Below are 27,921 nucleotides of genomic sequence, written 5' to 3' on the forward strand. Positions count from 1 at the left end.
TTCCTCTCTCATGAAGTCTCGTGTTGCCTCCTGATTCAGCAGCTAAACAAGTCCCAGAATTCTATCAAGAGCAGAATAATCACTAATAAGAAATTGGGATTTAGCATGATGAGAACATGATTCACTGCAAGGTCCCAAACTATACACCATATGCAGGACAGTGCTGTAGTTTAAGAACATTTCAAAAGTAATGTCATGTCTCTGGCATTTACTTTTTGAGGGTGAGGAGGAAGATGATGTCATGGACTTTTCTGCTTAGTCAAGTGCACAGGAAAAGGAAACTATGACGTTCCCAATGGAACTTGCTTAGACAGCACCTGGCAGTGAATGAATACAGATTTAGAGTCATTAATCTATCTGAAGAAATTGCCTTGTCAAATGAGTAGAGGTTTTGGCACTCTCTGAATATATCAAAGGTGAATCTTTAAAATGTGTGATAATCTGTTATTTGAATAGCTGTTGGTACACAAGGATTACATGAATGAGTAAACCAAGAATGTGTTATCAAAAAGAGTAATTCAGAATCCTATTCAAACTGCTGAGTATTGGAAAACACAAAATACAGGATACAACATTGGTATTGCACAGGGTGCTGCACAGAGGAAATTTTGATTAGTTTTCCTTCTGTCTTTAGGTACAGCTTAACAGAAAGTTGTGTGGTAGCATGCAAATGTAAATGTTCTAAGGCCAGACTGCTTTGTTTTTCTGATACCCTTAACAGCCAGCAAAGATTCTTCCCCTAATGAAAGGACTTAATGGAAGGAAAACCTTCTCCTGTTTATTTCCTAAGTCTGTACTCAGTGTGCCTTTTTTTTTTTTTAAATTCCCTTCACTCTGGCTGACTTTTCTAAACAACATCATTAGAATTTAATTAGTAATAATAGGTCATACTCTGGTAAACATCAGAACATAGGTTTGGCACAACTGGAGGTTCTTCCTAAGCAGCTGTGCATCTGGCTAAAATAGGAAAATAAAGAGCACAGACCTGCTTTTAATTCAATACACTTTCATACATTTAATATTTTATTATTGCTATGATTTTAGGACCTTCGATTTATTTTTTTTTAATCTTGCTACACCAGAGCTCTTACCAGGAAGGTTAAGAGTACCAATGAAAATGAGACTTATCTGAGATGCTTTGCTGGGTGATCATGCTGCTCTTCTGAGCAATTATAAATCCATCTTTAGTCTATTTAGTTTTCAGTTTCCACCTAAAACTTCATCAGTCTTCTTTCTTTATAGAGGAAAGAACATGTGAAAAACTGGGAGCTCTTATCATTTTGCAATGTTCAAAGCTCCTGAGACTTGCAGCTTGCCAGTCAGAATTTTCTCTGATCAGTAGTATATCTACAGATTCAGAGAAAAACATCCATCACTTGAAGTTATGTGAATGCTTTTTCCTTGGAGATATCAAACTAAGACTTCGTCCTGTTGAATCTACACCTGCTTGAACTGCCAGTGTGTGACACTTTAGATTAAGCAGACAACTACTGCAGGGCAAAGCAGTTATCAACCGCTACACAGTCTGAGTGCAGACTGCATACATTGTTACCTGGGATTGAGTGCTCCCTTAGCAGATTTGCAGATGACAAAGCTGAGCAGGGCAGCTGAACAGCACAGAACAGGAAGAAGGGATGCCATCCAGAGGGACCTGGACAAGCTTGAGAAATGAGTTCATGAGAATGCCATGAGGTTCAACAAGTCCAAGGGGAGGCGCTGCCCCTAGGTCAGGGCAATCCCAGATACAAGTACAGACTGGGAGAAGAAACCAATAAGAGCAGCCCTGTGTAGGATGAGTGAAAGCAGCCTTGTGTAGGACTAGAGGATAAAAAACTGGACATGAGCCAACAATGTATGCTTACAGCCCATAAAGCCAACCACATCCTGGGCTGCATCTAAAGCAGTGTGGCCAGCAGGGTGAGGGAGGGGATTCTGCCCCTCTGTGCTGGTGAGTCCCCATCTTTAGTGCTGCATCCAGCTCTGTTGTCTCCAGCACAGGAAGGACAACAACTTGCTGGAGCAAGTCCAGAGGAGGGCCAAAAAGATGACCAGAGGGCTGGAACACCTCTCTTGTGAAGACAGCCTGAGACCTGGGGTTGTAAAGCCTGGAGAAGAGAACATTTTGGGGAGACCTCAATTGCTGCCTCTCAGCAGAGCGTGACTTTTTTCACCGACACATAGTGGTAAGACAAGGAAGATTTTTAAACTAGAAGAGGAGAGATTTAGATTAGATGTCAGGAAGAAATTCTTTACTCAGTGGGTGGTGAGGCACAAGAACAGGTTGCCCACAGAAGTAGTGGATGCCTCATCCCTGAAATTTTTCAAGGGTTAGATAGGGCCCTGAGTAATCTGATACAGTGGGTGGCATCCCTGCCCATGGCAGGGGAGTTGAAATGAATATTTACTGTCCCTTTCAACCAAAACTACTGTATCGTTCTCTGATAATTATGTAGCTCTGTCATGGCACAGTTGCTCCTGAATGCCTATTGAAAACAGAAGGCCTGTGCTTCATGGGTGTTCTAAAGAATGCATATTATCTTACTACAGAAGGAGAAGAAATGAGTTTAAAATGTTTTGCAAAAGCCGTAGTAATGCTTATCCTATTACTGGTATTAGCACGAAACTTTACTGTCCACTTTTCTATGGACAGTAAAGATACTTAATTCTGGAGCTGGTAAAACATACTGTGGATACTATTATTTGTAGTATTAAAAGTATTTTGTTTTTTTTCTTCTAGGTTCCACTCTCTTGTGACATTAAAGGAAAGATGCTTAAAAATGGTTCGCCATCCAATTCTATCTGGCCCAGGAGTGCAAGGCAACACACACACTGAAAAGCTTTATCATCCCAATGCCTCATAGTAAGTATGTTTTCTGAAAATCTAGAAAGAGGTGGTGATATTGCTTCCAAGGAGCCCAAATCAGACACCAGCATACAGCCTTCCAAATAGCAGGCACCTCTGAACTGTGTTGAATCAAATACTGCATGGTGAACAGAATCCCTTTAGAAACACCAGTAACACTTTTGCTTTCTGCAAGAAAACACCCCCTAGGAATGCTCAATACTGGCATTTTAAGCACACTTAGGTTTGATGTAAAAAAACAACCAAACATAATTGAGTATGAGAGTTTGCTTTTTAAAATAGCATATAAAGAAATACTCATTGCAGCTTGTAAAGAAACATTAAGGAAAGGCTTGAAACAGCTGGTTAAATACCTCCACCTTACCTAAAGATTTATTTTAAGGCAAAACCAGATCTTATCCAAGACTACTTGAACTTCAGACAATGACACAGTAATTCTTTCCTTGTATGGTCTTCAGGAACAAGGAAAGAAATAACAATGGAGATTTCACATTCTTGATTCTGGATGTTCAAAGAAAGAAGCTCCAGGAAAGTGCTCCTGAAGCACTGAATCACACAACAAACCCATTATCATATTCAGTTTCTTTGAAAACTCAAAATAAATAATCTGTTAGGAGAAGATGTTACTTAAACCTGCACTACAAAATCCCTAAAGAATCATGGAAAGGCATAATTAGTGAGCACACTGGGGAAAGCCATGGAATTTTTACTAACCTTACAAAATTAATTATCTGATAATACATATACTAAGTAAGTCTGCCGATGATACTAAACTGGGAGGACTGTTGACTTCTTCAAAGGCAGAAAGGCCCTGCAGAGAGATCTTAATAAACTGGAGGGCTGGACAATCACTAACTGAACGAAGGTCTAGTGAGTGCTGGATTCTGCAGCTGGGGATGGGGCAACCTTGGATGTGCAGACACACTGGGAAATGATGTGTTGGAAAGCAGTACCACAGAAAGGGACCTGGGGGTCCAAGTTGATGGCAAGTTGAACACGGTCAGCAGTGCCCTGGCAGCCAGGAGGGCCAGCCGTGTCCTGGGGGGCATCAGGCACAGCATCATCAGGCACAGCATCATTGTCCTGCTCGGAGCTGGGGCAGCCTCACCGCGAGTGCTGGGGGCAGTTCTGGGTGCCACAACAGCCTAATGTAAGACATGGGAGTGTCCAAAGGAGCACCACGAGGATGGTGAAGGGCCTTGAGGGGAAGCCGTATGAGGAGCAGCTGAGGTCACCTGGTCTGTTCAGCCTGGAGGACACTGAGGGGAGACCTCATTGCCCTCTACATCTTCTTCTTGTGAGGGGAAGAGGAGGGGCAGGCACTGATCTCTGAGGTGGGAGAAGCGACAGGACCCAAGGGAATGGCCTCAATTTGTGTCAGGGAAGATTTAGGTTGGATATTAGGGAAAGATTCTTCACACAGAGGGTGGCTGACCACTGGAACAGGCTCCCCAGGAAGTGGCCACAGCACCAAGCTTGACAGAGTTCCAGAAGCATTTGGACAATGCTCTCAGGCACATGGTGTAGCTTTTGGGGGTATTTTGTACAGGGCCAGGAGTTGGACTTGTGACTGTGAATGAGTCTCTTCCCACTCAGGATATTCTATGATTCTACTCTTTCTCTTAAGATATTTAGGCAACTCAACTATTAGATTTATGCACTCATTAATCTAAGTTAGTCTTCTCAGAATTCTTCATGTATCTGAACTTCAGAGAAGAAAATGCTTTGCTGTTGTAAAGTAGGGCACTATATAGGGTATGCAGCATTTTAAACCGCAAAGGCAGATTATTCTGACTTGATTTCTGAATGGTAATGCAATCAGTTTCACAGCTTGACAATTATTTTTGTATATTTAATAGTGATATGTAGGGTGACTGTACTGGGGGAAGTGGTAGGGATGTGGAGCTTCTGTTTTAATTTAACAATTAAAACTCCTGAATCAGTTTTTTGGATTAATCCTTCTCATCAAAGATATCTTCTTGAAATGGGTAACTGTCAAATTTATATGTAATCTCACATCACAGTCTTTTTCTTGCTCAGCATCAATTATATTTCAACAGCAACATGCCAAGAAAGATCCTATGGAATGGATTCATGACAACTGCTCTCTGAATCAAGTTTAAATTTCAAGACTCATCAGAAAACATTCACATCAAACCCACATGACCATTTTACATTTCAGTAATATCTGATAAAAAGCTGTTTTGAATTATATGTGCAAAACTAGATTAATTATTAGTGTCATTATTACCAGAACATAAATTACTATCTGTGAAAAGCACTGTTAAAACAAAAACTTGGAGGGGGAGTGAGGGGAGAGAAAAGGGACAGGACCTGTCTCCATGGTATTGTTCCAGATCAAAGTAAAGTACTCTGAATGACAAGATTATCACATGAACAAGACCAAGAACTGCCAGAGACCATGTTCTTCTATCTTCAACTTTATGTAAACCACATAAATCTGAAGTATTTTGGAAATAAGCTCAAAAGACCATCCTTAAAGCCTGTGACAAAAACAGTACTAAAGCAGCGTTCTCAGTTTCAGCTCATTCACCTTCAGAGTAAAAGATCATATTAGGGACTCTGATCCTTGACTGCAATAGCCTTACACCACTGGCTATGATCAATCAATCCATGCAGATAACACTCCGCAGAAAATAAATAGTACAGTTCCCATGTTTGGATGGGGTGAAAAGTCAGCCACTAAAACACCTTCACAAGATCACAGTTGTGTAATTGCAACAGTTGTAGAATAGACAACTACAGTTTTACTAGCTAGCAGAAAGTATCAGGACCATCATGCATTTCTCTCTATATTTTCCCATTAGCGTTAAGTACCTGATGAAAGCCCAGCAGGACAAGGGGGGAAGGTGAATGCAGAACTTTACAGAAATAATGTAAAACTAAACATGTCCCATTAAATAACAATGGACATCATCTTTTCATAATTTAGTGCAAGTCACATCCATCTCCCATTCACAAAGTTCAGGATGATGTCTGAAATAAAAGTGTGGTGTAATTCTGGACTGAAATTAAGCAGAAAACACCAGGAAATTGATGTAGTTGTCCTACAACAGGACAATGCAAATTAAGAAGAGTGCTATTTCTATTTCAGAGTAGAAGGAGAAAGAAATATCTTACAAACCTTGATTTACAAAAGGCATAAACAAATCAAGTTTTCACACAGGCAACTTTGGAAATTTCATTGCAGTCAACAAGGTCTGAAACAAACTCAGTACTTCTGCTTGCAGTATGAATTGTCCAAATTATGACATCTAGAAGTTCTGACCTGCCTCAGGCTTCATATATCTTGACAAAGATATATGTGTCTCAACACACCTTAGGCAGAGACTAGAATGGGCCTCATCAAGACAGCAAAGAGGCTGAAATTAGAAAAATACATTCTTATACTTTCCTTCAAAGAAACACACCTGGACTAGGGATACAATAATGCAAACAAAGAAAGGGGGATATAGATACATGTCTTGGATCAAAGAAGGGAAGCTGCAGTTTAATGACAAAAGCAACAAGCAGAACTGATGCTTCCATGGAGCACTGGACTGTTTCAGTCAAACACACAAAAAACCAGAAAATTACCTCAGAAGCAACATGCACACAACACTCCAGAAAACAAATTACTAACAGAATATAGAAGACTAGAGGATTCTGAACTCACCTCACGGGACAGCGGAAGAACAAAACTACAAACCCAATACTAAGGACAGGGCAGTGTCACTACATTATCTGTGAGGTTTTTTACCTTCCAGTCCAAGAAGGAGCAACTACACTAACAGTGCCTACAAGTAACATCTTCATTTAAAGATAAATTAGCAAAACAACTCTTTTTTCATTCAGACTCCATCTTACCTACTTAAGGAAGATCTCTAAGCCCCATACTTCATGGGAGGAGATCTACAGATACATACACTCTAGAGACCTATACATATATACACATTCATACATACACTCTAGAAATCTGTATGTTAAATTTTAATGGCTTTGGATCTTATTTTATTTCATCAGCCTGCCTACTGTCTAACTGAATGCTGTTTCCTTAACAAGGTTTTTACTGTGGTATTTTTAACACTGGGGTTCATTCAGATTCCCAACTCTATTTTAAAATTAATGTGCATTTCTAATCAAAACAAACAAACAAACCCTCAACAAAAACTAAAAAGCCCCAAACAAAAAACCAAACAAAACCCCACAAACAAATAAAAGCAAAACAAGTAAGAAAAAAAACGCCCATTGACCAAAACCAAAAAAACCAAGAAGAAAGAAATGAAGTACTTAAACCTTGGGCTACATCCTGTAGCAGCAAAGTAGGCCATGTATTTTCACTGATGAAATGGCAGCAAGGCATTCCTGCTTCCAGGAAGACCCAAGCTTAACAAGCTTGGACAGAGCCCAAAAAAATTTAAAAACAAAACCAAGAAAACCCCTGTTTACATGTAGGATTATCACAATAGGTCTTAAACCAGTAAGTCATAAGCATTCAGAAACAGAAGCCTGATGGAACTAAGACTAGAGGAAAAGAAGGTAACAGTTTTTTTCAACTGAATAGTAACAGTGCTAAAACAAAGCAAATTTCCTCCACATAAGGTTTACCTTAGTATCTTAACGGCAGGGCTCAGTGAAAGCCAGTTTTGTAAATGAAGGTTTGTAGTTTTCTTGCAAAATTAATTGTCCACAGAGGTGTAAGACTTAGGTCAAAGACAAAGTGGTGCAATCTTCACTGCAGTAGAATGATACTATTTAACACACATTTCAACTCACCAAATTACAGAATTCCCACATTCAAGAGCTGTCACCCAAATGTATCCTTAAGTACCATTTTCTCAGCAGAAGTTTCAACAGTAGCAAAAACGGAATCAAAGCTCAGTTCCGTCTGCTACCAACCCAAGATCTTTTCTCGTGGACTATGAAAACACTTTAATTTTAATTGAAAAAGCTGTCAAATATGTTATAAACCTATTTTCATTGCTCCTTCTGCTGGAATAGTATGGACACAATAAAAGCATAAACTTCTAACAGTACGAATATCCATGCTTTGGTCTACGGCAAGGCTGTAGAAACAGACAGCTAACAGAATCCGCTTCTAGAGGGAAGAAATCAGAATGCTTTCTCAGTCATCCTGAAGTCAGGTATCTACTGAGATGAGTCTGTCCAACTATTGTAGCTGCTGACCAGCAGTTTTAACAGTGTCATTACCTTACTTGAGCATGAGGGAAGGCGAAGAGCTGTTGGTTGGATTCAAAGCAAATCCAATCAACAGTCTCCTGCCATTCTTCATTAGTCCTAGCTAAGCAAGGAGACAGAATTAGAATATTTAGAATTTGCCAAACATTATGAAAAATACCAACCAGACTTGGTTATAGTACCTTCAAATTTTGCAAATTTCCAGAAATGGAGATACAAAGGTAAAAAATAGTTGCTTTGGACAAAAGGTTATGACCCTAAAAATGTTATGATGCAGGACAAGAGCAACACCAAAGTAACAGATGTCCTTCAACAGTCTCACAATATACCTGATGTATATGTGAGAGATATCAGTGCAATCTTATCCAAAACACTGCTCCATGGAAGTTATCTTGCTACTTCTTCCCAGCTTGCTTGGCCCCTCAACCTGCTGCAACCTGCTGTTTTCCCCTCAGATAAAACAGCTTTACACAACCATTTTGGAACAGCTAGCATCTCCTACTCTTTATCAAATTCTACAATGTGATTGAACATAAGGAAGGGAAAAGATGACTACTGAATAACCAAAATAGTTCTGTTAGGAAGGTAGATCTTGACACACCACTAAACACCAAATATCTATGACAATCTAGAACCTCAGGCTCAAATGGTGAATGAAGAAAGTAAAATCAGGAAGTGTCAGAAAACAAATTCATGGACAAAAAAAAAAGTGAAACATCCTTCTTGTCACATCCTTTGTACAGATTCCATATCCCACTACTGGAACTGCTTTGCTTTAAATTTTTCTGGTAATGGTATAAAGGACATCGCATCTAAACTGGCACCTTATTCAAAGATACAGTATCCTGGCTGACTCAAGTCTTGAAAATGCTCTAAGACTTCTGAGATTTTACAGATTATTAGGTGACTTCCTAAACAGAACACACAAAACCATTTAGATACACTCTAGCCTTGAAACAGGAAAATATACTTTCACACTCCTCTCAGTTTCCCTCCTCCTGAAGCAAGCTGATGCAACCAAAACAGTACGTAAAATGTAGACAAACACTCTTGACAATTCTTTGAACGTTACAGGGCCACACATAAGTAAAATCTAATTCAAAGGGAAAAAGCAAGCATTCACAAACAAGGACTGAAACACCAAATGGCAGAAAAAGCACTAGTAGCAGGACACTACTGGAATGGAATAAAAGGAAAAAAACAAGAAAAATACCTGAACAACCAAACACAATTACAAACATATGTAAAGAAACAGATGTGCTAAAGCAGACCTTGCAACTAATTTTCCTTTATCAAAGACAACTCAAAACAATAGCTGTAGTCCACTGAGAAGACAATCTTTCACACACCCTGACCACGAAGTAATTGGCTGAATTTACCAACCAGTAAAAGCTATACACTATGCCATATACAGTCTGTACTGTAATGTCCAGAGCAATAAAACAACATGATTGATTTCTAACTGTATTTTATGACAATCATATCTTCAGAACGATGATTATGACAGACATCTTTGGACGTAAATATGAAGTCTTCCAAGTATTTAGCAGTCTCATTACTGCAGAGATAATTATCATAATTGAACTTAGCAGTATGTTTTAGAATGTATATAGTCATGATTCTTCACAGTTATTCCACAACTTTACTGCAGTCCAATAGAGGTATGATGCTCTAACATTCTCAGAAGATTTCACAGGCCCTTTAGAATGGATTCCATTCTAAGGCTGATACTGCAAGTACCAATAAGTTATCAGATTTTTTTCCCCACAAAGACCACTGAGTGCATAAGTGAATTCCACATGACTACGGACAGCTGAACCAACCAGGAAGCTGACTACAGCTAGCTTTCTATTTCTTTGAAGCGAAATAATACATTTCTTTTTAAAGGCTAAAAAAGGTAAAATAAAAGTCACTATGTCAAGAACTTACCTTCAGACTTCAACTTTGTAAGAACAAAAATCAGGTAGTTGTTGAAATCTGGATACTGATTGAGTTGTTCTAGTTTCTGAAGAGAAAAACTGTTAAGGAAAGTTGAATCTTCACATATAACATTTATAGCTTTCTGGATACAAACACTGTTATATACTGCTGTTATGTACTGTTACTACTGCAGTACAGCAGTACAGTTATGTACTGCTACATCAATCAGCTGTGACTATTAAGCTCATGACATACAGAACACAAACAACTTAAAAACAGTTTCTGTAATTTTCACACTGAAGCAATAGCTTTTAGTTACGGGGAAGTCTAAAAAATAATCCATGGACAGACATAAAAATTAACAGATCCTTAAAAATATCTGTAAAGCTGCATCACCGGAACAGGCAGCTGAACATTACCAACAACTGTGTAGTCAAATGGATCAAAAAGTAACAGCAAGAAGAAGAACAAAAAGAGCATTATTTAACAGCAACTTAATGAGAAAACACTTAATCGGTCTAAGAAATTAAGACTAGTTCTTAGACCAATTTTCTTAGCAACATCTTCACCCACTTAACTTTTCCTTTTTCATTCCATGAAACATATAAATTAAATTGATATCTGAAACCATACTAATTTATAACTTTACTAACAAAGGGTTTTAGCTAACGTATATTTCCCACTTCATTGTATTTGACACCTGAACACCCAAGTGTGCTAAAACAGCTTCATATAGAAACAGCACAGCAGAATAAACACACAACTTTTTTGATTTTTCTACAAAAAATTATGGACTAAGTACTGTAAATCTGAAACCATTAATCACAACCCTGCTTGGACATGCATTAAACAGCATCCTAGAACACAACAGACATCACGATTCCTTTTGGATGTGTGTGGAACCTTTACACACACACAAAACCTTTTACCTCTAACCTTTACTAGCCAACATCCACACAGCAGGGAGTTTTCGCTATCACTTAAAAAGAATTTCAAACATCAGTTGAAAGGACTTTTGTTCAGTCAAGTTCTATACATCATCAAGACAGACAGCATCACTTTTTCTGCCCATCATGCATATATGATAATATAGCTCAATAAACAAACAAGATGTAATTAAATTATTTGAAGCAAAGCTTTAAAGTGTAATTTTACACTAAAGCTACATTATAACCACTGTTCCTATAAACACTTTGATATGTTAAATACTAAAGAGCATCAATTTAAGCTTGGGGCATTATCAGAAGACAACTTCTTTAGATTCTTCTGTTCAGGATTTTTCAAAGAAAGCAATCATATTTAAGAATTTAGAACACAGCTGAAAAAATAAGATGATCAAGATGCACTCTATCTTCACCTTTCAGACCGGAATAAAAGCCTTCCTGATATTCACCATATTTGCTATGAAAGTCCAGAAGTGGAGCAAATTTGGCTTAAAGCTAAACTCTTAATATAAATATATGCAGACACACATATGTTCTTACCTACTTAAATAGATTCTTGCCTTCTATGGAGACCTTAAAGAAAATGCCTTAAATGAAAAGAGATCCAGATAACAAACTCTTCATAGAATTCCAGCACTTCTATAAATTTCATAGCACTTATGGCTAGCGCAAGGAGCAGGAAACAATGGATGAGGCCTTTATGTTTTAAGGCCTATGCTTCTATCAGTCTTAATTTAAAGTTCTGCTTTCTCAATCCTTACTCCTTAAAACCGTGCTATCCATTACTTCTACAATGAAAAGTGACTGGGGAGCGGGGGTGGGGCGCGGGGGGAAGGGGAAGAGGAGGGATGGGGGTGAAAAGAACATCAATCCACAATACTAACACCAAATCAAAGCAGTACAAGAAGCTACATACTGTAGAGCTTCCCATTTTCGTGAATTTGAACAAGCCGAGTTTCAAGATCAAGCTTCCAGACAAATAAAAACATCCTCACGACGCATCAAAATGCGCAGTGTCAGAAGCAGCAGGCCCACGAGGGCGCGCAGGCAGCGGCTCCGCCAGCGGCACTACCCCCACCAGCGACGGCTTTCACCTCGAATCCCGGCGCCAGATTACTTCGAGAAGCCCCAGCTCGCCCCCTCTCTGCCGCGGAGACAGCGGGCACACGCCGCGGGGCACTCCCGGCCCCCTCGGCGGGACCCGCTGGGCCGAGGGCCCCGTTCCCGCCGGGCCGCCCTGGGGGCTGGGCGGGGGAACCCGAAAGAGCGGCGGATATCGGCGGAGACGCGCCAGAGCACAGGCTTTGAAAATAAATAAATAAATTTTTAAAAAGGCCCCCTACGGTCAAACCCAAAGCGGCCCTTGTCTCTGGGCTAGCAACAGGTGCCCGGTGCCCGCCGGGTGAATGCGGCCCCGCGGCCCACAGGCCGCCTCGGCGGTTCAAACGCCGCGCCACGGCGGCCCGCTCCGGCCCGGGCTCGGCCCCCCGCGTTGCGGCGGCTCCCCGGCCGGGCCGAGCCGGGCAGGCCCGGCTGCCGCAGCGCCGGCCCCGCCGCCGTGCAGGCCACGCTCCCCCCGCCCGCCCACGGCCGCCCCCGGCCCACTCTCGCGGCCCCGCCAGCCTCGGCCAAGGATACTTGTTGCACGGCTCTCTGCGTGGTGGTGTCCGGAGACTGGGACTCCTTGAGCAGTTGCAGGATCTGCTGGAGCCCCTGCTCGTCAGGCTTCCACTCGTACTCCATCTTGGCTGTCTGGAAAACAGCAGACAACAGGCGGCCGCGGTTGGCGGCGCGGCAGGGCCCGGGCGGGGGCGGGCGGAGATGAAGGAAGGCCGGGCCAGGGAAGGGGCGCGGCAGTGCCCGCTCCGCTCCGGCCCTTGTACCCCCACGCACCCCAGCAGCCGCTGGATAGACGCAGGACACTGACCTGCTCCCGCTGCCTCCGCGCTGAGCAGAGACTGAGTCACGACGAATTTGTGATCCGGCCCGAAGAGCCGCCTCGCGTCCTGCTGGGTCCTAGCGCCGGGCACGGCTCCGCCCGCCCAGGCCGCCTCGGCGCCGCCGGCGCCGCCGTCCGCCTTTCCCCGGTGCGTCCCACACTGGCAGGAGCCTGCGGGCGACAGAACGCGAGCACCTCAAACCTGGCCGACGGGAAACGGGGAGCCCACGCCGCCCACCCGAGAAGAGAGAGAAAGCTCCAGCGAACGGGACAGGCGAGGAGCAAAGCGGCGCCCCGGGCCCGGCCCAGCCCCCTGGGATAGCGCCCGGCAACGAGCGCGAGGCTCCCGCCCTCCCACGGAAGGGAAGTGCGGGCGCGAAATCAGACCCCGGGGTCAGGAACGTGGTACCTGCTGCACTTCTACGCAATTTGGCTGAATGCTGAACAGATCTCAGAAGTTCCCAATGCCACGGGTAAAGAGGGAACAGGACGAAGTACGCATGGAAGTAGGGGGAGGTTGGAGCGTGCAAACTCCGAAGAAACTGCTTTGAATACCTACTGTATCTTAAATTTAGCCCCAAAATATATCAGAGGACATCTCGGATTAAAATTGATAATTTAGATACATATGTAAATATGTATAATATGCACGACATATGTATGTACATAGTTGTTTTTATGTATTATACTAAAAGAAGAATACCTGCTGTTTAAAACTGGTCTAAAGCATGAAAGTGAAAGCCAGTAATTCCCTGATTTTTATAATGTTACTTTTAGTCAGTGTGTGAGCACCTCACTTGACATGAAAACTAGCTTCTGTTGCTTCTGCTGCAGTACAGAACTCAGTTGAAACATTGCAATCTCAGCCGTAACAACTGTTCTGAGGCATTGAGGACAAGGAACAATACTGATTCCTAAGGGTGCATCCCAGATAATATGCTGTATGGCTCTTTGTCTCACCTCCCCAACACTGACTATCTAGTCCAAGGTGCTAAGAAGTGTCCTTAGCTAACTTTATCACCATGGGACACTATTCTTGAAGGAGACAAAATCAGTATTGCAACTACTACTGTAGTTATCACAGGACTTTTTGTGAGACTACAAAAGCTGAGCACCTCTTGGGAGTTTGCAGCACCTAAACAAGATGCTGCCAAGTAAGGTAGGTACATAAAGACATGCCACTACTTAGTATGAAAGAGCAGGCACAAGATTTACATGAGATTTTTCTGATCAGGGTGAATCTCCACTCATTTTCCTCCAGTACAGATGTTAATGGCTCCCACTGTATGGGCAGGAGAGATCTTCCTGGGATGCATAGATGAAACAGATGAAAGCTGAAGTCCAACAAATCAGGGAAGAGCTAATGTGGGCCTCATTCACCTAACTGTGCCTTAGTAGTAAGGTTGTAGAAACTAGATTTTTCTTTGAGATTTCTGTCCTACATCTGTCAAGTTTGTTTGAACTTGATCAGAGCTTCAAAAGTTACTATTCAGAAATGTTGACGCAAGGATTATATCTGTCCAATATTACCTGGAAATCAAGCGTGTTAAAGAAGAAAAACATTAAAGATGGGAAACAAGGGAAAGAAAGGAAAATTGAGAGACAGAATAGGAAAGAGCAGATAGAGAAACATGGCATGGATACATAAGTAAAAAGAATTTAAGTTTCCTTTCCAAGAATATAACTAGAATTCAATCCTGGTAAGAATTTCCACTTCTGCAGTAGAAAAGAAAAAAGCCTACAAACAAGTATGACTGGGAGCCTCTTCAGAAGACCTCTAGTGGAGCCGTCTAAGTGCTTTTCATTATCATCCTCCAAGACAGGTTAGAATAATTTATGAGACATTATCAAGATGAGAAGGTATTCTGCAAGACAAGGTGTCTCCTTCAGCTTCTGTATATGAAATCTGTATGAAACCTGAGGAGGAACCTATCTCTAGTCCTCCAGATTATGTAAGGAAGCAGAAATCAAAATAATTTCACTGACACAAGGATAAAACCTTCAGGTTGAAAGCATTAGAGAAAAAAAAAAAAGAGAATTTTTTTTTTTTTTCTGTATTGCATTTATATATCTGTATGCTATGCCTTTTTTGTTTTCTGCTACCTGTTTTCCCCAAGCAAGAATCTTCTCGTACAGAAAGGAAATCAGAATCAATGTTAAACAAAACACCCGAGTCATGAATGCTACCCTCCAAAACACACTCTGGTTCATCCCACTTGATCAGCAAAATGCAGCAGAACTAAATTTGACACACTTTATCTATATAATTTAAGATTACAGAAATACTCTGAAGAGAGAAGCCTTATAAATGCTGAGGAATATTTGATTTCTCTGTTATCCAGACTTCAGATGTCATGCACTAGCCATAATCCACTATTATCACAATGTGTGATATTCAAAACAAACACAACAATTACATGCCCAAACACCTATATCTTAAAGATATTTCTCTCTTCACAGACCTTGCAATTTTCTACTAAAGTGTCCACAAAAAGCCTATAAAATTTTTTTCTTCTGTTTTCTTGACTTCTTCCATTTCCCTCCCAGAATTCCCCATTAAGGCTGAAATGACATATGCCTGGCATACAAGAAAACGAAATAAATGGCTACAATATGTACTGCTGCTAAATGTTTCAAAATCCAGGTTTTTTAGAGTAGTAGCTGTGAATGTATGAAACTGGCTTCTTCCCAAGGTGATTAACACAACTTTTCTTTCTCCAAAGTGTCCTTACCATCACATTGGAGTGCATTTGGTGCTAGGTCTTTTAACCTCTCCTGTTGCTTTTCATTATATTATAAGCAGATGCCTACAGGAACTTGGATTAGAATCTGACACTCAAAACTCTGTATGTGTTTCTGACACTCAAAACACATACAGACAGAACAAATAGGAGATTCATAATAGAATACTCACCCCATCCCTCCATAGTCTCAGTGTACTTACAGAAGAAACAGGAAACTGCTGCAAATCCCTCCCAACAATCAGCCAGAAAAGAGACTGAGATCTGCACTGCTAGGAAGAAGTCCCATCCCTCAAATGCCATAGATTCCAAGCTGTACCTTTGGAAACTACAACTTTTCATTACCTGTGGTTTTGAAATTGGTTTCAAGTAATTATTCGCTAATAAAAATTAATTCTCAAAATAGTCCTCATTTCAGACAGTCTCAGCAACTTAACCCTTTAGAAAAAAAATTCCCATTCTTTAGTTTTATTCCATTGGTAATATTGGAATTTTAAAAAAATTTCTGAGAGAATTCTAATAGTATTCTTCTTGCCATAAAATTCAGACACTGTACTGGTATTTAATAATGGTACTCAATCATTCAATCAATTTCTAAAATCCAGCCTTCTGAATTTCCCCACAAACTGCTTACAGTGTTTTTCTGCAAAGGATGGTATGCACAGAGGAAATAACACATATTCCATAACAGCTTTCTGTGTAAACCCTCTTATGTCAAGCTAAGAGTGATGTAGATTAAGAAAAGCACAAAAATAGCTCTCATAACAGAATAAGTGTGTTTATGTGAAGGAGCTCATGCAGAATAGCTACTGCTATACTATTTGCAATGCTTTGTGCCTGGAGACATGTGCTAAGCTTTCACTTCAAAAGAATACTAGTAGTCCTCAAATGCCACATATCAAATGAGCATCCATTCTAAAACATTTGATGCAGTCTGAGTTCAGCCGCATGATACAAGATTAACATTTATTACACAATTAATTTGAATAGTCTTAGGAAGAAGACAGCTTGAGCCTGTGAAGCACCAGAGAGGTTACTAAGGAGAGGCTATGAAGACGTTTGAAAGGATTTTGTGTTCCAGACTGAAATGTCTATGAAATTAATTTTCTACTTTTCCAGGAATGATTGGTAATGATATAAGGATTCTTTTAAACAGAAACAAAGCAAACTGTAGAAAAATGTTTTTAAGATGGAGTCTCAACATTAATTTGTGTTGTATAAAAATTGGAGACAGAAGAGGCTATAGGCTTACTGTTTTCTAATGCAGCACTAACCAATTCCACTATTGCAGTGTAATTCTGTTGAAGATAAAAACTTTGTGGTTAAGACTGGCACAAAGGGTATGAACTTGCCAAATGGAGTGGAATCTCTTCCTGGTAACTAATGTTGCAAAACCCCCTGATTTTTAAGAGCTCTTCAATGTCACAATGGATGACAAAACACCAAGAGGAAAACCGCCTAGCAGAAGATTAACCAAATTCAACATGATGCATCATATAATCATAAGCCTTGGTCTAAAGAAAAAAGTTGTGTAAAATGAACCAAACTAAGAATGTGCTTCATTGGTAGAGTTAAGACTATCTTAAAAAATAACTTTTTTCATATCTATAGACAGAATTTCTTTACCTCTGAGGAGCAATTTGACAACAATATTCAAGGCAGCAAATGTCTGGGCTTTGAGGTAATGTAACTTCAGATTTGTGTACCGTTAACTGACCTTTGTTTCCTACTGTTATTCATTCTCTCTGGTCAGTAGGTCTAGGAGCCAAATAAGCTGAAGAGACTGAGAGAAATGTTAGCTTTCTACCCTCCTGAGATAATTCTATCTAGAGTTCATTTTGTCTTATGTTGTGTATGAAACTAGAAATTCTGTATGTGTACAAATGTTCCCATAGTACAACACCTCGTAATGAAGCTGAACTCAAATTTCCTGGAGCACTGGGATTTCAATATTCGAGGCAAATAAATATGTAATGTGATTTGCTGTCTGTAGAACACCATCAATTTGATGATAGACTTTTTCTGAGGGTATCTACAGTTACAATAACATATCTGCTTATGAAATCTGTTATACTGTTGCCAGTGTGAAAGGGAAAGCTGTTATGGCTCATTATTGTTGCAGTCACGGTCCATGATTTCATGGCTTCTTTTCTCAAAAGTGAGGAGCAGTATTTCTTTTTGCAGATAATGTCTGTAAAAACCTGCACTATGGAATCCCATCAAACATATGAAACAGTACTCAAGAAAACTGACAGCCTGTAATTCCACTCTACTGACAGAAGTGCTTTCCCTCTTTATTTAATGAATACCTCTGCTTCTCATGCATCAAAGGAGCATAGAGGAGAGAGCACAGCAATACAGTTTTCATACATATGAAGATACAAAACTATCACACCATTGCAGATAAAATGAATGACTGGCCTCAGCATGCACTATCATTTCTTTAAGACTTAATTCAAATTAGGATAACACCCATATACAGCACAGGCTTATTACAGGTCAGAACTGAAACCCAAATCTCTTGCTGTTTATGGGTTCAATTAGACACACAACATTTTCAGCTACAAGGACAAAAACCTGCCAAGCTACAAAATCATCACAAGCATTTTGATTTCAAATTCTGCTTTGACAGGATGAGACACCATTCTTATCATTAATGAAATGTCCAGCTGAATGAAGTAGAAGACAGTGCAAAACTGCAAAGATCTAGACTTAAAAGGCCTTTGATCAACTAATCTAGACAAGGACGCACCATCTCTTCAAATGTATCAGTATGAGAGGACAAGACGAAATGACCTTAAGCTGAGACAGGCGAGATTCTGATATTAGAAAAAAAAATTCACTGTTAGGGTGGTCAAGCATTGTAACAGGTTGCCCAAGGAGGTGCTGGAGTCACCATCCCTGGAGGTGTTCAACAGGCATCTGGACCTGGCACTGGGTGATGTAGTTTAGTGGTGACAGTGGCTGTGGATGGTTGGACTGGATGACTTTTTAGGTCCCTTCCAATCTTGATTATTCTATGATTCTATGATAATTTCATTTCCACAGCTACAGTTACCAAGTGCAAAAATAGTGTATGGCTAATGATTTGGCCCACTGTAATCACACACATGGATACTAAAATGGCAGTACATGCTTTTAATGCTGGCAGTCAGAAAACAATCTAAAACTCAGTGGAGAGCTGTTTGAGAAAAACATTACCTCATGAAGTTGTGACAAAAAATACCAGATCAATCAGCTGAAATCTTAAATGGTAAAGGGAGTAAGTGGGTGTACAAAGGCTGAAAGGCATCATTCTTGCGAGTCCACTCTTATTTAAACCTCTACTGTCAAATTTTATGTCTGAAATCCAGCTTTTTGCCTCCTTAAAATTCTTTTAAGCATTATTAGTGTCAAGTGTATATGAACCCTATTCTACTCCCTACTTAAAGTATACAGTAAGATTTCTTTCTCTGAGCTGTATGATGCAAAGCAACTGGTATCTGCTGGAGGATTTTTGCTGAAGTTCAGTTTTTCTAATTAGTAATTCAGGCTTCCCCAAGATGCAGATAAAATCAAAATGATACAGAGCTTTTGAACCTGTTCCTTGTTATAGATCAGAATGCAGACTTTTGGATACATCTGAGGAAACTAGCAGATTTAATTTACAAACGAAATTACAGCTGAAAAAAACCATATACACGGATGGGTATAAGGCTGTAAAAAAAGAGATGCAGTCCCTGAAATTCTAGCACTTTCTTTCAGTTATACATTCATTCTTATCAACTAATAGAGATTAATACAAATAAAGTCACTAACAGATGCATAATTCCTGTTTTGACTTACTGCGTGGCTGAGAAGGTGGTCCCTGCAAATCTTGGACGGCAGGTCATACAGCGAGAGACTCCATGGTGCCTGTTCCTCTCACGAGGCTCAGCCAAGACAGACAGGGCCTGTGCATGAGCCCTGGTGGCACAGGCACAGGATAAACATCTGTTGTTTTTGTTTTAAAATAATGTTTGTAGACAAAATCATTCCTGCTACTAAATATAGCAAATGTAAAGGAGATTACACCTCATCATGGGACAGTGTCAAATTTAGGAAAGTTTTTTGCCTTGAAAAGAATGCATTTTTATTTAAAATAATGTTATTCTATTAAAAAAAAACTTAATCTAAGTAAGTGGTGATCTGTTTTTGAGCTAATGTTAAAAAAAATCTGCACCATGATGAACCAAAATACATCCTAGTTCTCCAACTGTTGTCATTATGTAGGTGCTTATAAACCAACCAAGTTTTGTACAAAATATATATAGAGTACTGATATATACCCCATTAAATAGTTCATTAATTTAAATTACTTTTTGTACAACACTATCTTAACGATCATAAAAAATAATAATACATTACAGGGTAAAAATTAGGAATCTCACTAAATAAGAAAGAGAACTTGTAAAGGTGCTGAAGACCTTTTGCTAGTATGAAGAAGTAACAAATACAATTCAAATGGTATATGTATTTGTAAGTATGTTTTGATGCATAAATGAGGTAAAAACAATCTATTGTGGAAAAGCTAATTAAAACCAAATACAAAAAAATTAAATCTCTTGGCCTTCAAATTTAAATTATTAAAATTAGTTATTTTACACTGTTTAAATCATACCACTGTCTTTTCATAGTATGCACCCACTGTAAAGAAACCAACTGTAAAGAAACCTCAAAATACTGAGAAGTGTCCTCTGGAAAGCCCACCAGGCATAATTTGAAATTCAGTAGAGGGTTCAAGGCAAAAATGATATTGGGAGCCTTAAGACCTGATTAATCAGGATTAGGTGTTATTTTTACTTCTTGGCAAAATACTTTGCATCGCAGGGTACACAGAATTCAGAACCACACACTCATCTACTTTCCTCCCAGTCTTTTTCTGAACACTATGTGTTTCAAAACCTTTATACACAGAACACGCACTAAGACATGCACTTGTCAGTGACACTACCACTGTCTGATCTGCCACTGGTGACAACACTGGTGCTTTGGTGATACTTGCAACATTGACAGCAATAGTGCTGGCTAAAACATCATCACTGGTCATTGTAATAGAAAGCTAGCATATTTTTCCCTGCATAGCTGATGAATTTCCTTACTGCAGTGAGTGGCTTATTTAAGGTTCTTAAGATGCTGTTGTCTCAAGGAAATGGCAATAATTCAGTTTCTATTGGTCCCTGTCCAGTGAGCAGTTGTCTGTCCTGATTAGGGATAAATGGGTGGAGTCATATATGGGCTGGCAGGTACACAAGTGGAAGATCTACCTTCAGAACCTTCAGAAAGAAACTGCAATTCAATCTTACCAGTAAGCCTGAGTGCAGGGTGTTCTCTAATCTCTAATGTCAGATAAATATTGGGAAATTACATCCTTGTGGAAAAGAGTGAGGAAATAATTACTGATCTGGAATGGAGCTCCTTCCAAAAGAGAATGTGTTCATCAGTGAGAGCAGTCAAATGCTCCAATCATTCACATAAACAAAAGGATTATACACTACCCATCCTAATCAAAGAAGCAAAACTTTTAAGGTAAATAAGGAAATAGGACTTATCGATCTTAATGAGAATGCTAAAGAATGACTGTACCCTCCTTTTCAAGCCTCAGATGAACAAGGGAGTAAAAAACAATGATGGATGATAAAGGCAGAAGTACTGCCACCCCCAAACTGTTTCTGCATCTATATACACAGTGGAATTTGCAGATACATCAAAATCAATGTTTTTGCCTTCTCTGAATATCAGTATTTTCAGATGGTAAGAAATTATATGAGTTGAATGTATGACTGTTTAATACAACAGTTACAATACAAGTGCTTCAAGATTAACTTGGCAGAAATTTTGTGAGACAACTACAAAAGAACAGAGAAATGTCTGTCTTATTAAAGACAGGTTATTGATACAAATTAAAACAGTATTAAAAATTCCTAAAGAAAATTTCTAGTTTTCATCTGACCAAATAAATAAAACTGACTGGATATTGTGGCAAGGAAAGATCTTACAAGTGAAGACTGTTTCAATTAATAGATGCACAGTGAATATCTAATAGAAATGGCCAGTGGAAAAATGCTTCAACTTTTTCAGTTTAAGTGTATTCAGTCATATTCTAAATGCTCTTGAATATGACATCTGAAGATGAGGGTTTAGAGAGGTCTCAGACTTCCAATTAAACAAGATATTCAAGTTGCTATAGTTTGAAGCCAACAGACATCACATAAGAAAATTGTAAGAGTTCCTCTACACACATCTTCATGGCCTTTTCAGCAACGACTATTAATTACAGATAGACTCTGGACTTATACTGTCTAGATAAAAAAATATATACAGGAAGCAATTTAAAACCAAAAGTATAATCTGAAGTATAAACCAAAAGTTTAATTCTTACTGTATTCTCTCATTTCTAGCCTTGTTTTTTTAAAAAGGTATTCTCACAACTGTGGCTGTAAGATCAGTTTTGAAGCAATGTCAAATCAGTGTAAAGGAAATTGCAAGCAAGTCTGAAGGCATGCAATTCACCTTACTTAAAGCTCCTGTGCTAAAGTAGCTACATAGCTGTTTCTGCACAGATAGAGATTGTTACTGTACAGATAAATGATCCCATAAAATTCCTTGGGAAGTTTAATGCAGCCTTAATCAACTTGCTACCAGTTTCCTTAGCAATTCTTTTACTTTTCTGGTTAAAATGCAGCACTTCATGAAAGAAGAAACATTAGAAACCAATAATTAAATTATAAGTACATTATGCATTCAGGTTAGAAAAGCAACATAGGCTTAAAGAATCTGAACATATAAAAATGTTATTAGATGAGGAATTTAACTGTAATTCTTATTTAAGTTGTAAGTTTTTTATATTTTAGTCATTTAAATACTTTCATGTTGGTTTGTGGAGGATATTAACAAGTATTTGAATCAGAGACTACTTGCTGTGATCAGTTCCTTAGTCTAAATGATACGTATGTAAATTAATTCCCTTAAAATGCTACAAACAAAACAACCAATACAAAACAAAAAAATCAAGGTTTTTAAAGGCTTGGTTTTCTTTTTTCCTTGCCCAAAGATAAAAGAAATTTATTTTGTGGAGAAACAGTAATTTAAAATAATTCAATCTGCCTTAAATGCACAGGTCATATAACAAATTGAAGGCTACTTAATTACATTTTTAATAAAAACCAGTCGCAAATCACCAACTCCACTAAATAAACTTGCTGGCATTCCACAGATCATCTTTGTCTTAAAAAAGTAATGCAATCAGTACATGAAATGTAAATCTATGAAGAGTTTGAACTAAAGTCACAGGCTAAACTGGCTATAGCCAAAAGAATAAATCAACATCTCTCCCCTATATAACAGTTCTTATACATTATCACAATGCGGAACATGGGCTTTTCTCCTGCTAGTGATTTTATAACCTTCACCTTGAGGACCAATTTATTGACCTGCACCATGCTTTCTCATGTGATACCCTTTAAAATGTGTAATGCAAAAGGTATTCCAAGATACCGTCTACCCTTTTGCACATTTAATGTGGAAATATTCACCTTAGGAGAAATATTCACAGAGGTCTTAAGTCTCTCTCATACTTCTCATTCTCCCTGTATTTGCCTACTGGAAAACATTTATATTCTATTTTGTAATTCAGTTCTTAACCATATGCAGAAAAGGCTGTCTTGTTAAACACCTGACACGTTAGAGCCTCATATGTAGGGCTTCTGGGCACTACCATAAGTAAAAACTAAATATAAAATTATACATTAAATTGAAAAAAAAGCTATTTTCTGCATAATATGGCAGCCAAGTTTTTTAATTTCTCTCAAATTAACTTCAGTAACAAAACTGGCTGTCTGACAGTGTACTGAATGTCTTATATACAAATGAAAACACTTCTATAAAACATGGTCATGCCTGATGATTTAACACTGAGTGTTAAAGCTGTTCAGCATGGGTAAGATCAATATTGATTTTAATATTTTTTCAGAATTTCAAAATCAAAAATAAAAGTCTAACTGAGGAAATCAGAGGTTAGTTTCAAACACATTTACAACAAAATTAGCATAATCTTAAAGGATGCTTGTACAATAAAGAGTTTTCTGTATTTAACGCTTACTGAAAATGTCAACTGATAGCTGAACTTCTCTAAGGTAAAAATTTGTTTGCCTTCTTTCAGACCTACCTAAAATTGGGCTGAAGTAATTAATCTGCATACTGCTGTTGCAATGGAGTAATGAATTTTATTGTTGTACATGGATATCATCTTCTGGAGGGTCCAAGGATTAAATTGCAATGGAAATGTTACACTATATCTAACTACTCTGAACTTGAGGTACCTCTTTGTAAACTCCACAGAAGACACTAGAAGGGATGTTGCAAAGCTCAGGACCATGTACTACAGCACCTTTTCTAGAATTCCTTTTGACATGTAATATTTTATCACCAATAACAAATTCTCAAATTATTTTTTAATGTCTCACCTTCTTATTTATCACTTTATCACATTTAATTTTAAGACTAAGGATTTTTGCTATTACCTCTGATAAAACAAGAGCAAGAAGAAAATGTGAAGAAAAATACAAATATTATTTTCTATTATTGTTCTTCCTACCTGTAAAATTTTAGAGCCAAATATATAGAAATATTGCCTTTTATTTGCAAAAATACCAAGTCAGATTACGAATAATTCACAGGCCAATATTTCCAATTTCCACCAGGGTTTAGGTCCAACTTGTATGCCCTCACACAATTCAGGACAGTTATTTGTTTCCAGGGGTATACTCTTTCTCCTAAGCTCCAAGAAATAATTGTGGTTAAGAAATTGTCCTTATGTTAAATTAAATCAGCATTATTACCCAACTAAAGACTTACAAAGAGATCATCAAAAGGCAGCCTCTGCTATCTCATTTAACCTTAAAATAAAAAAAAAAAAAAAAAAAAAAAAGAGAGAGAGAATTGCACCCCAATGGAGCTAAAACTATCAAAGCCTCACTAAGATCTATTAGCCATGTTATGCAGAACAAAAAGAAACAAGGTAAGGACAGTATTATCAATTGTCTGGTGATTCTCAATCTCACATGCTGATACAAAAATTCATATTACTAACTATTAAAAATATTTAAAATGTTAGAAAATGCAGCTTCATATAGTCTATTAATTTTCTCATATCTAAAATAAATATTTAATCTTTATAACATTGTACAACAATAACTGAAATTAAAAATAGAAACAACAAATAAAACAATCCACAGCTGAACTCAATGGTGTTTATATACAAGACTAACCTAGAATTCCCTTTTCAGCATCATCTTTTCCACCCCACATCTGAAAAGACTGCAACTGGAAGTAGCAACCAAAACACAGCATACCTTGAAATGTACAATTCAAATGAGGGATGCTTTGAATACAGCCAATTGTGCTGTATTTCATTTTTGTTTGCTATTTTGATTCTGTGTAATCATGAAGAAATTAAGAGAACCACTGGAATGGAAAATGTTGAAGATAGGTTTCCTTGCTAAACTGAAAAACATACTATCATCACAGATTTTAAAATATATTACAAGTACTCATTGGCTCAGAAAACCAACAGAGTTACCTCCTGGGGAAATAGGGATTCTCCAGAAGCAAAGAATTATGAAGTTACAGTGTGTTACACTTTTTAGTGGAGAAACAGGAGACTATACAAAGTCTTCTATGGATACATGGAAGATTTTGGAAGGAGGGTCAATGTAATCAAATGACCAAATAAATTCTTATTTATGGAATATTAAAAAATATTCCATAAATTATAATAATAAGACAGGAAGATATCTGAAAGATATTTGCACTTAGGGCGTATACTCTCTGTGTTACAGAGAATAATGAAACAACATTAAGTTTTTTTAAACCAACCATTTCCCCTCAGCAATTGACCAACTTCCATTCCTTTTTCAACAGGCTCCAAAAGCATCTATGCTCCAGACACCAATGTGGAGTCTGTTTTCTCAAATACAAGCAAAGAATGCAATTACACGAGTCTTGTATTCTTGTTAATGTGATTCCCATTTGTTCAAAAGCTCCCATTCAAAGCTCATCTTCCTTGGTTTTAACTGCTTTTGATGGGTCTGATTCAACAACTGAAGCTTCTGCCTCTTACGAAAAATTCAACTATTTGCACTACACTTAATGGATTGCAGTCACTCCTGATTTCCAAAGACTTGGCTTGAGGCCTGTCTGCACAAGAAAAAATAACTTATTTTAATCTAAGGTTGGCTTTTTTTTTCCTGATGAATTGACTCAAGCAACACTGATGTAAAACAGACTGAAATATCTGTTTGGATTTTTGCACTGATTTAGCTTATCTAGTAGAAGAAGCAATGTGTTCTTTTTAGTCTCTGACGAAAATTACTCTTGCCTTTCCATGCTTGTCTGCTACTGATTTTTCTTCCTTGTCTACAAAAAAGGTGGCCAAAGTGTAGCACAAATGTCACTTATGCCTGTTTCCAGGCTACATTCAAAACTTAACTGAGCCACAGATTCTGTGTCTCACTGCTCCTACACAGCCAGCACAGCAATGGCCCCCTGGCCTCCATAAAACCTGTGGGAACAGTTAGGAACTACTGCAGACCCACACTCAACACAATGAATAGCTCTGCTGTCCCCACACAGAGTGCACTTCTGGTTCAGGACAGAAGAAGAGGACCAAGACATAATAAAGTAGGAAGAACAGGATTAAGGAGGTAGATGAAGGTAGGGGAAGCCAAGGTTCCACTTTTTCTTTCTTAAAGTGAAGGTTCATGATATGGGTATGTGGAGGAGAAATTCTGTGACTGAAGTCTGAAATAAAGAATAAACTTTTGTGGTTGGAAGAACAGATAGAAAAGCTTAAATGTGAAAAAAAAAAAAAAAAAAGTAATGATAGCTTCAATGATAGGAACATGCAGTAGGGAAGGTGGGAGAAGAGCCATAGATGAGGCTCTGGTTTGGCATGGTTGGAAAAGCATGACCCTGGATGCCAGAAGTGACTGATGATGATCATATACCTACTAAGTTTGGGAACATCTGGTCTGTACTATCACACCATCATTTCTGCAAGTGTACTCTTTTTGAATTCTAAGACAGTAAGCATCTTTGTACCACCTACTATTTTCTATTCTCTGCTGAAAACATTTTGTCTTTTCTTCTTTCATATATAGCACTGACCTAATAATTAAACTAATGCACTTAGTGCTCACCATAAGCAGCACGTTTTCAGTGTTTAAGGGTATCTCACAATGACTTGTAAAAAATGCTCTACAAAATGAAATTACTTAATAGAAGAATAATTTAAGAGTATGATTCTATACTCTATAGTATTCTATATTCTTGACTGTACTCTATAGTCAAGGTTTAAAAAGCAAAAATTTTCTTTAAACACAAATTTTATTTCATTTTATGCCTTGAAATTTGACTCACATAGACAAGGACATATTCACTAGATGCAGACATATACACACAAACTCAAAATTTCAAATGTATTCAGTACACGGGAAATTAACAAACAATAGGTTTTAATTTGTTTAAATTTCACCCTGGAGCCTTGTTTCGAAAAGAAAACCCTCTAAAGGCTAAAAGTCACATTTGGAGATTTATTTCATATTGTTACTAGGAAAACCCATATTCCACAGCATCCATGTATACATGCATAAATATGTACAGTGTTTTATCGTGTACATGACAGGTTACACACATAAACAGTGGATCTACACAACTATATATCTTTCAATGAGACATTTAAAATAATTTCAGTATTACTTGTATAATATAGCTATATTAGTATCTTTCTGTATATGAATGTATTATTATTTATATATGTACAATACATGCAATAAAAATATTGTGTAGTATATATCTGAAATCTATTGATGTATGTAGAAAAGCTACCACAATTATCCAAATCAATACTGTAAAACAGTGAGTGGAAAGCAGTGGATTCAGTGATTGGAGCATACTACTGTAACATGTACTTAAATACTTGTAGAATTTGGTGAAATTTATTTCTGTGATCAAAACTGATCACAGCATACTAAGGCATGAAAGTAATAGAAAAGCAATCCTAGCCTTTCAAACACAAAACAAAGAAAAGATACTCCCTGTTTCATGTTACTGTCACAACTTGGTAATAACACACTGATCAGTGCATATCAAGTTCACAAAACTGTTGTGAAATTTGTTATGACACAAACTTTTTTATGACACTGACAACATTGGATCCATGCCAGAAGATCTTTATTATTAAGACATTTAAAAGATAAAATATCAGTCTCTATTTCAGCCCCAATCTTTAACTGAAAA

The 27,921-nt window shown here is 38.3% G+C and overlaps 1 protein-coding gene across 3 annotated transcripts in view; it reads right to left on the reverse strand.

The window, feature by feature from the left end:
- The window catches only part of TNPO1 (transportin 1), a 68,883-nt gene that overhangs the window by 39,114 nt on the left and 1,848 nt on the right, over window positions 1-27,921 (reverse strand). For 2 of the 3 annotated variants that reach the window (XM_064405175.1, XM_064405176.1), the window contains exons 2-4: window positions 12,854-13,036; window positions 12,565-12,678; window positions 9,992-10,067 (exon numbers count right to left, since the gene is read on the reverse strand). In XM_064405175.1, coding sequence (XP_064261245.1) covers window positions 9,992-10,067; window positions 12,565-12,669 — 181 coding nt within the window. In that variant the 5' untranslated portion in view covers window positions 12,670-12,678; window positions 12,854-13,036. Of the gene's footprint in view, window positions 1-9,991; window positions 10,068-11,842; window positions 11,873-12,564; window positions 12,679-12,853; window positions 13,037-27,921 lie in introns of those variants that run through there. The other variant, XM_064405177.1, reaches the window with a different exon arrangement.

The sequence above is a fragment of the Passer domesticus genome, chromosome Z (assembly GCF_036417665.1).
Source record: "Passer domesticus isolate bPasDom1 chromosome Z, bPasDom1.hap1, whole genome shotgun sequence".
In the NCBI taxonomy this organism is placed as follows: domain Eukaryota; kingdom Metazoa; phylum Chordata; class Aves; order Passeriformes; family Passeridae; genus Passer; species Passer domesticus.